We start from the raw sequence: 9,594 nt of genomic DNA on the forward strand, positions 1-9,594 counted from the left end.
ACGGGGGTCTTGGCGGTTCTGGGGTGGGCGCTCCCTCACTCCCAGCCCCTGGTCAGGACCGGAACATGGAGTGGAGGAGGACGACTGTAGGTCAGTGTCAGCCTAGGCCCTGCAGGGGCAATCACAAGGCTCTAAGGGAAGGGCAGGGCATCCCCCGCAGTTGGGAGGTGGGGGTGGGCGACAGGGCTTGCTTCGGTGGAAGCAGGCCTCTCCTAGCAACACCTCACAGGTGGTTCTGTCCTGGTAGACTGGGGGCATAAAGAGAACTGAACTGAACCCTATACTCCCCACCCTCAACAACTTGAAGGCAGAGGTGGCAAGGAATGTGACCACCTGCAAGGGGATCTGATCTACAGCCAAAAGGCCCCAGCCTGGAGCTGGACCAAAGAAGGGATATTTGTGTCTTAAGGGAGAGCTAGCCTCTACCATCCTCTGTCTCTCCTTTAATGAGAAAAAAAAAAATCCCCTGGCTTTGCTTTCTGCTTTAATCAAGGGATAGTTGAAAAGAATAGGTACGCTCTAAACTGGCAGATATGTGTCAGGCTGCATGAGTTACAGAAACCCACAGAGGGCAAATGCCCAAAGCATCATCACAGGGGCAACCATCAATTCCTTAAAGCTGAAGACCAGAGAGAGAAGGAGACTTGCCCTAGATCACACAGCAAGGCAAAGAGACCTAGAACAGAAACAGTACTCCTCCTTCTTTGCTCAGCTCTACCTCCTGAACCCCAGAGAGATGGTTTGTGGGTACTCCTTGAGATATTCAGGCCTTAGACAACAAAATCATGGCTGTGACTGTGAAGCAAGGCCACTGTGGAAAGGTGAGATCGGTGGCAGAGAAACATCTGGAAACAAGGAGGCTCTGGCTGCCTTCTCCACACATTTCTGCTGGGTTATTACCACAGAAAGAGGGACCAGTGTTGGTCAGTGAGACACACAGACGCAGAGGAGCTGGCCAGGCAGCACTTGCCTCAGAGCCTCCTGGTCTCTTCTCTTCCGGGGTAATTCCCCTGACTCCCATCCCACCCAGGGTTGAGAGCCGAGTCAGGACACTGGTGAGGGATGGGTTCTGTCTAGTTCATCTCGGCTCCACAGTTTTCTTTCCCATATGCTAGCCCAACACTCTAGAGCCCTGGGAAGGGGAGAGAGCTGGACAGAGTGGGTGGTGTGCTGTAAAGGAAAAATCCAGAAGGTCCAGAGCTTCCTGAGTAATCCATAAATCCAATGGCCATGGACCCTAGAAGGCAGTTATTGAGAAGAAATGGGCAAGGCCATGCTTGGAGCCTGCAAGCTGGGTCTGAGTCTTTGCCCCAGAAGTATAAAAAGTCTTTATTTCGTAGAAATAAGGGCCACTTCCATAGTTGCAGGAGGAGGGAGATGAAAGGTGGGGGCTCCTCAGAATTGGGTGGAAGACCCCAGGGCCACAGTACATCTTGAGCTCAACTTGGCTGTGACTCAAGAGAGCCGAGAGGGGCAGCTTGCTTCAATAGATTCCTGCAGAGCAATGGTGGGGTGAAGTGGTGGCATCGACTCTATGTGCCCCATAGCCTGGGGACTGGGGTCATGGATGAGCTTGTCACATGGGTGTGCTGCGAACCCTGCCCTCTTCCTCCAGAATGTTCTCGAAGGCATTCTTGTGCTCACTGGACCTGGAAATGGAGGTAGGGCTTACGGGGTCATTGGCTTCCCTTCCCCCATTTCTTTCTCTCTTCACCATCCTGCATCAGGCCTTCTCTCCAGAGTCAGCATCTGGCTCCCAGAGAGGCAAGGGAGCAGAGAGTCCTTCCCCTGAACGTATCTGGACCTGTGTGCCTGCACTGGAGGCTCCTCAGAAACATCCCCACCCAAATCCCATCTCCTCATCTGTGTAGTTTCCCCACTAAGCCTCCCAAGAACTCCCTTCCCACAGAGTCTCCCCCGACTCACCCTTCCACTGACTTCCCTTTCCACATTGAACCCCTCCCCATGATATCCCTTACCCTTACCCCTGTCTGAGCCTTCTCCCTGAATTGAACCTTTGTCTCCCCGCGGGATACTGTAGTCCTCACAGAACACTCCTGGCCTCACCAGCCCTTCCTCTTTGCTTCACATGCCTTTCCCATCTGCCCCAGTAGCATCTCACCTAAAACCAGCCGCCATTGAGGAGTATCTGCCGTCCATTCCCACCAGGACCCCGTCTGCCTTGCTTCCAACAATCATGACCGTGCTACCAGGCTCCCTGGAAATGAGGTTTGTCAGTTGCTCATCAATGACTGTCCCATCCAAGAAGAGATTACCCCCAGCTTTCCTCTGGACCCTGCAAACACCAGCTTTCCAGTTTCCTCCTCCTCCTCAGGCCTCACCTCCTCCTGCCCGATCCACCAGGAAAATGGGGAACACAGGCGGTTGTAAGACACCGTCCTAAGTCTCAGGTCTCTTTCCACTGCCTCCAAACACACGACCTCAGCCCCATCATAAATCCAACAGGACTCAGAGTATATCCCAAATCAGGAGATGTGGTTAGTGATCACAGAAGGCAGGTACAGGGCTAACAGAGCATTTCTAGCAGTAAGCGCCCATCTTTCACCCCTCAGACTGCTTTTGTGGGTCCCTTATACCTACTCAGCTTCAGGTATATGTCTTAAGACCTCCCACAGGCACATCATAGCAGACATGCCCCCCCCCGCCAAGTCAACTCAGTTTGTTCACAATGTCGTCTGCTCAGGGTGGGGGGCTTCTAGAATCATCCCTGTACTGCCCCCTCTAGTGCCCCATACTGCCTCCCTCTGTCAACTCCCAGCTTCCCTCCCAAACAGCTCTTAGATTCATCCATCCCTTTCTGAACTGCCTCTGTCCCTTCCAGGTCCAGACTATACAGCCTCATACTCAGCCTCCTTCTGTCTTTAAGCCTGCAGGCTGCACACACTGTGCACCCGCGTGGAACAGCCAGGACTCCAAGGTCATCTCATCCCCTGATCCCAGCTGCATTGGCATAAAACGCCCAGTCTGGATCATTCGTGCTGCCAGGTCCTACTGACCTCCTCGGCCTCACACTGGAACTCTCTGTCCTTCTCCCCCCCCCCCCCAAATTCTTTGCACATACTCTGCAGGCCTTGCAGGGCTGCTGCTGGGTCCCTGGCTAACAGGCCACCTCGGTGAGACCTGGGGAAAGATCCCCTTAGACAGATGTAGCTTTACCCAGGGAGCTCTTGATCTCTATGCATTCATGCCTGGTACCAGTGCCAGGTCCCAAACTGGGGACTCAAGGGTACTTTTCCTGCACCACCCCATCTTCTGACTGACTCCTTGTGTGATAGGTTTTAGGGTAAATGTGCAATCGGTGAAACCTTGCTAACCAACCCCCTTCCAACCCTGTGTCCCGCACTCTGTACTTTCTTTCGGCTGTATTTGACTTGAGTTGCTTATCCAGTCTGTGCCTGTGTCTTTGCATCACGTGTGGCTGACCTTCCAAAAAGATGGGGCCTTCTATTTCAGGAGGAAGAGCAGCCTCCCATCCCAACTCCCATAGGTGGAAAAATTTGAGACACTGAGGAGAGAAGACGTTTCTCCCAAGTTTCTGTGGGGTAGGGAGTGGATGGGGGAATGAGGGAGCCATGAAGTCAACAGACTGTAGGCCTGGGAGCCAGACAGGCTCAGAGCTGGTTCTGTCACTCACTCGTCCTGAGAACTTGAGGACCAGTTAGTTTCCCTTCCTCACAGTGACAAGACTTTAACAAGAGCTCCTGAGGTCATCCCCTGCTAGAATAATATCAACTGTTCTAGTGCCACCCTGAGCACTGAGGGCTTCCCAGCCCCGGGCCTTCTTCACACAGCACTCACGGCTCTTCCTGGCACCAGAAGTGGTTGATAGCGAAGGCAACTGCAACCAGGACCAGGAACACAGCCACAGCAATAAGGCCCTGCATCCAGGGCTGAAGTTTCCCCAGACCTGAAAAAGAAAAAGGAGCTGCAGGGACAGGACAGTCTTGGGACTGTGTCAAAGGCCAACAGCCTCTGTAGGGCCAAGGGGGACATCTGAGTGGCTAGAGTGGACATAAGTTAGACCTGTCTACTCTCCTAAGTAGGAGAGGGAAGGATGGTGACTTAGAGCCTACTAAAGTCCAAAGGAAACCTAAGCAACCAAATAGGGAACACATGTCAGGGTTTGCTCGGAGGCCCAGGCTTCCCAGGGCCTCCTTCCTGCACACATGCCCCCTACAGTCACATGCAGGCCCCCTAGGAAGTGCAAGAAAACAGGGACCAAAGGGAAGTTCCAATAGCTGGCCTCAGCCCTGTCAGCTGGGAGTGGCTCCTCCTCTTCCTCCCCCGCACTCTGCCTCCCCCCCCCCCCCCCGCTGTCCCAGAGTTGCCAGGCCAAGGCTGGCATCTGGCAGATCCAGTTCTTGAGCATAAAGCTTCTTTGGGAAGGTTGGGAGGGGTGAGGTCTGCCCTGGCTTGCTCAGCACTGGGCTCAGATGGGGTGCAGGACTGTAAGAGAGGTAAGATGGCAGGGGATGGTGGGCTCCAGATTGGAGCCCCTTCCTCCTCTCCAGCAGGGTGGCCAGGATGCAAAGGTCAGAGAATAGATTAAGGTCTAGCCTTGTACCTCTTCTGCTTTTTCAACCTTGACATCAACCCCAAACCTTAAAACTTCTCAGAAGCCTCTGCCCTCAGGCCACTAGCAGCCCCAAGGAAGACCATTCTCCCCATTAGACTGAAGAACTCACTCTCCAAAGACAAGAGCCTCAAGAGGAAAGAGGACAACAGGAAGCTTGGAAGAGGTCCTGCCTTCAGACAAGACACCTATAAGACTTGGGCCATCTTACATTATGAGAAGCTGGGCATCAAAAGACTTCAGCTTGCCTCATTCCCATGCCAAAGTCCTTCTTTGAGTCCACTTTGATGTCTTCTGCTGCACTGAAGACTTGCCTAGTCTTAGTACTGTCTCTGAGGCTGGCCGGTGTTGGAAAAAGGAAGGATCCTGAAACTCTCTGATTTGTAGCCATGGCAACCCTAGGTTAGCAACCCCTGGGTAGCAGAAGATGCACAGTATGATTGCTCTGCCAGGGCCACCGTTTCGGGTTACCCCCATCCCACCCTTGCCAAGAAACACTGGCGCAGGTCCATCACTTCTTCTGGCCAATGATGCTCTGGCATTGGGAACAACCCTGGGAAACCCCTTCCCTACTTCCTTCTGCGGTTCTTACCGCTAACCCCTCCCTCATAAGACACCAGGGACCACAGTCCTCTGCTCCTCCTCTTGTGGCTCTAGGGAACTAGCGGTAGAGTCAAAGGTGGGGGGAAAATGGTCTGGGGCTGACCCATGTAAGTTACTAGACCTCTCTGGTACTTCAGTTTCTCAGAAGGCCTCTGAGACATGGGATTCAGAGATGACGCAAATATACATGAGCATCTTGGCCAACCCTGAGACACCAGACTACTGGGTACAAAGTCCTCCCAAACCTCCAACCTGGCAGCAGCTCCGAGAGATGGCAGGGTGAGGTTTACTGAGAATGAATAAAAAGACTAAGTCTCAGAGTGGGGCAGCGATTTCCTCAAGATCACACAGCACAACAGAAAGAGCTTAGTGGAGAGTACACCCATGGTCTGCTCTGCAGAAAGTGAGAAAAAGAGGCTTGGGTCATCCAAGAGGCAGAGGCAGGCTATCTCCGTGAGTTCAAGGCCAACCTGGTCTATATTATGAGTTCCAGGATAGCTCAGGAGAGAGACCCTGTCTCAAAACAAACAAACAACAGAAAAAGGACTTAAGCTAAAGCCAAGGACTCGGGACAGCTCCTGTACCACCACCACCACCATCCTGCCAAGAGCAAGCATTTGAGGGCACCTTCGAACCACTCCCAGCCTGAAGTTCCTAGCCCCTGCCCTCAGTACCCAGTCATCTCTGGGTCCTGCTGTGAGGTTTGAGTCTCAACTTCTGTCCCTCCCCTAACCACCAGAGCCAACATGTTCCCTGTTCTCCCACTTCACACTGGAGAAAAACAAATCTCAGAGCCTAAGTCAGAGGAGTGTGTCTGGCCCAGTGCCCGTTCCCCCTCCAAAACACGACGGTATTGCAGGTCACCACCCTGTCCCACCCAGGTCACTGTTTTCCCAACCAGCCCTCTCCTCCCCTGAAGCCCAGGTGCTCCTGCCCTGTGCTACCTTGTTGACAGCTGGCAGGGGCCACTGCAGAGAGCAGACCCAGCGTGAACAGGCTGAGGGCCAACATGGCTGCAGGCAGCTGTAGGGCCTTGGTCCGCTGCTGGTGTTTGGACTCCTGGAGCTGCTGGAGGTCTGGGGTGTTTCTGAGATCAGCTGGGGAGCAGTCAGGCTCTGAAGGAGAGGCACGGGATTGGGTTAGGCAGAAAGGGAGGGAGGGTGGGGAGGAAGAACTGGCAGACTGGTGAGGAGAAACTGCCCTTCCTCCTATGGAAATGAGCTGCCAGGCCTGGCTGATGCCCAGCCCAACAAATTGGCACTTAAGGTACCCCTGTCAAAAGCCAGTTAAGGAGGTGGGCCTGTGAATGGGGGAAGTAAAGGAGAAGTCCCAGCCCCCTCCAAGACCCACACTACCTCGGAGGTCGCCCTGGGAACTCACCTTTCCTGGCAATGGGGCTGGGCTCTCTGGGAAAGGTGTGACACATTTTCAGTCCTGCCTTGAATGGGCTCAGTGGGTGGGGCTTTCTGGAGGACTGACAGTGACATTAAGACACTTGCTGTCTGACTCAAGGAGTCAGAGGAAAAGCACCTCCGTAGCCAAAACCCTCAGGAAAGGCTCACCTGCCTGCTTTCTCTAGAGCTGTCTTACATTCTGCCCTCCCTTCACCTGTTTCTGCCCCACCACGCCAGACACCGGGGCCCACCCCTGAGATACAACCTCACTTCACAATCCCCAACCCTGACCAATCCTGTTGTTCTTCACGCCTTCTCATAGCTGGGCTCCACATTTCCAGTCCCCGGTAACCTGGCAGGAACCAGACAAGATTTGACTTAGTCAGAAGCCTCAGTGCCTGTCTTCAGATCCACCTCCATTCATCAGAGGAGGTTGTGCAGAACAGAGACTCCAAGTGTCAGGCCCAGACTATAGCCAGGAGTAGCCATAAGGTAGTTCTTCTGTCCCCAGACATAGACGCCGCAAGCCAAGCCCAACAGAAGCCCATCCCCCACTCCACAAGACACATATCATCCACCTGACCTTCAGACACTAAGAATGACCCAAGTATCTACTGAAGTCTGGGGCTGGAGGTCATTGTGGGCCTCATTGTCCCAGCCACCCCAGAATACAGGAGTTGGGATGCTAGAGCAGGCTAGACCCTTTCCTAAGGAAGGGAAGGGAAAGGATTTTGGGGCAGTCCCTGTTGCTTGCATTGGTTCCTGAAAGGACACTGCAAGCAGCTCTTCCCTGTGGACACTCAGGTAACAGATCTTCTGCTGTCTTGGCTCCAGAGAGGTACTCAGGTACCTCTGAGAAACGCCAGAGCTCAGTCACATGCCCATCTGTCCTTGAGTACAGAACGTGGAGCCTGTGACCCAGCTCCCACACAAGTCTAAGTTCAAGTTCCAGAAGAGCCCATACCATCCTGGCTTGATCAGGTTCAGAAAGGATGAGTTTGGAAATAAGATGGCCAAGAACAGGTGGCTGTGGCATTAAAGACTGGCGAAGGCAGGCATTGCGGATGGTACGGAGCCTGAGCTCAGAGGGCTTCTGCAGCACCGCTTGTCCTGAGACACATTTGCCAGCAGGTCCTAGTTCCTGTTCAAAGAGAAAAGAAGAAAATCAAAGGAAAGGAAAGAAAGAAGGAAGAAAATGCTGGCAGATCCAGAGAGACCCAGAAACCGGGCAGTGGTGGCGCATGCCTTTAATCCCAGCACTCGGGGGACAGAGGAAGAGGGATCTCTGTGAGTTCAAGGTCAACCTGGTCTATAAGAGCTAGTTCCAGGACAGGCTCCAAAGCAGCAGAGAAACCCTGTCTAGGGAAGAAAAAAAAAAGAGATAGAGAAAGAACAAGAGACCCAGAGATGACAAAGTTGATGTCCAGAGACAGGGTCGGAGGCCTGAGCCTGCTTCCTCTGAGTGTCTGCCTGCTTTCATGCATGTGCACTGAGCCTGTGACCGTGTAACAGTGGGTTCTTCTCCAAGGGGCTGTAGGGGAACTCTTCATGGGCTTGAGCAATACCACCCATATATGTGTGACCTGATTTTAACAAGGGCTGAGGAGCCCAGGAGCACTGAGGAGCAGGCATGACAGGCGTTAATGAACAACTAGGGAACCGCTGGTTGGAATGAAAGGAATGGGGCGGAATTTAACAAATATCCACCAGGCCTTCCTCAGTGGTTTTAAACAGGGAGCGGGGACCAAGGTCAAATCCTCCTCATTGGAGAAAATGAAAAGGTGATCATAGATGGGAGGGGAAGACTTAGGGATGCAGGTCCTGCCGCCACTGACTGAGCTGCTTTAGAAGGGGCGTTGAACAGGGCTTGGGAAGTAGAAAAACCAGGGTGTGGGCAAGTGACTAGCTGGAGAGGATAGTCGGTGACTCTCAGGTTAAGTTTCTGACTTGGGCAACTGAGTGGATGGTAGTGTCTCAAGGTCAGACACGTGGCTTCCCCAGGATGCAGTGTGTGTGTGTGTGTGTGTGTGTGTGTGTGTGTGTGTGTGTGTGCTGAATTGAAAGATCAAACACAGGTATTTCAAAGAAAAAGGGGGCAAAATGAGGCAGGAAAGTGAAGTCCCGAAACAGAGGGATACTCCAGCAGCCAAGGGCAGAGAGATCCAAAGAGAGGTGTGCAGAGAGGTTTCTATGGTGGTACCCACTCACTGGCTCCTGCCCTCGGGGAACACCCAGCCTCTGGCACCAGGATGGGAGCCCCAGTCTCTTTCCCCAAGCACCCCCAACTTCCCTGAAACTCCAGCAGGAAGCAGAGACTCCCAGAACTATACTTTGGGCAGAGTAAGGGATGATAAGTAGAAAGGACACCAGGTGACCAAGGGAAGGAAACAGGTCAAAGTCCCAGGCTTTAAAGCAAAAACAAGTTGTTCCGGAAAGCGGGTGGAGGGATGGGGTGGAGGGGACTCTTGGCTTTAAGGCTAGGTCCCTGATCCCTGGAGGTTCTCACTCAGAGAAAGGCTTGTCTCCCTAGTCTTATAAACAGCATCCCTGTCCCCAAGGTAACAAAGGGGTCCCTGGTTGTCTGGCTGGGTCTCAAAGTTTGGGTGGGTCTCAGCAGCTCTTACAGCTGGACCCTGGATCCTCACCTCAGGCAGCTGTTCCATCCTTCACTCAGTTCCCCGCTCCTGTTTCTTGCCCAGTTCTCATCTGTAATCATCTGGCGCCTAGACAAACCTTCCACCATACTAGAACTGGCTTATCCTAGAGAGGGTTAGTTTCCCTCCCTCCTTTCCGCCCTCCCTCCAACATCTTACTTGCCATTCTACCTACTGCCAGGAGGTGGCACTGTGTGGCTCCAATCCCAGGCTGTGGTGCTGGCCACACAGTTCACAATTGAAGATTTAAGAGCTTCCCTCTCTCTAGCCACCCCAACTCCCACCCTGTTTCAAGGGTGGTTACAGGAAGGGAAAATGAACACTGACATATAACCAGTCAGTGGTAATG

The 9,594-nt window shown here is 53.2% G+C and overlaps 1 protein-coding gene across 1 annotated transcript; it reads right to left on the reverse strand.

Moving 5' to 3' along the window:
* Positions 1-1,277: 1,277 nt before the first annotated feature.
* On the reverse strand, positions 1,278-6,707 carry Pdzk1ip1 (PDZK1 interacting protein 1). The gene is made up of 5 exons (XM_048453410.3): positions 6,578-6,707; positions 6,142-6,312; positions 3,820-3,928; positions 2,123-2,218; positions 1,278-1,649 (listed from the first exon to the last, which is right to left on the reverse strand). Exons 1-5 carry the CDS (start codon positions 6,621-6,623, stop codon positions 1,577-1,579), a joined length of 495 nt encoding a protein of 164 aa, XP_048309367.3. The 5' UTR covers positions 6,624-6,707; the 3' UTR covers positions 1,278-1,576.
* Positions 6,708-9,594: the final 2,887 nt, after the last annotated feature.

The sequence above is a fragment of the Myodes glareolus genome, chromosome 3 (genome assembly GCF_982192425.1).
Source record: "Myodes glareolus chromosome 3, mMyoGla1.1, whole genome shotgun sequence".
Taxonomy (NCBI): Eukaryota; Metazoa; Chordata; class Mammalia; order Rodentia; family Cricetidae; genus Myodes; species Myodes glareolus.

What these genes read in the sequence shown, in the direction of transcription:
- Pdzk1ip1 (XM_048453410.3), bottom strand. Translation starts at nt 6,623, where the DNA reads ATGTGTCACACCTTTCCCAGAGAGCCCAGCCCCATTGCCAGGAAAG. An exon ending in CAGCCCCATTGCCAGGAAAG is followed by an intron (nt 6,313 to 6,577) that starts GTGAGTTCCCAG and finishes CCTCTCCTTCAG; the next exon opens with AGCCTGACTGCTCCCCAGCT. An exon ending in TTCTGGTGCCAGGAAGAGCC is followed by an intron (nt 2,219 to 3,819) that starts GTGAGTGCTGTG and finishes CCTCATTTCCAG; the next exon opens with GGAGCCTGGTAGCACGGTCA.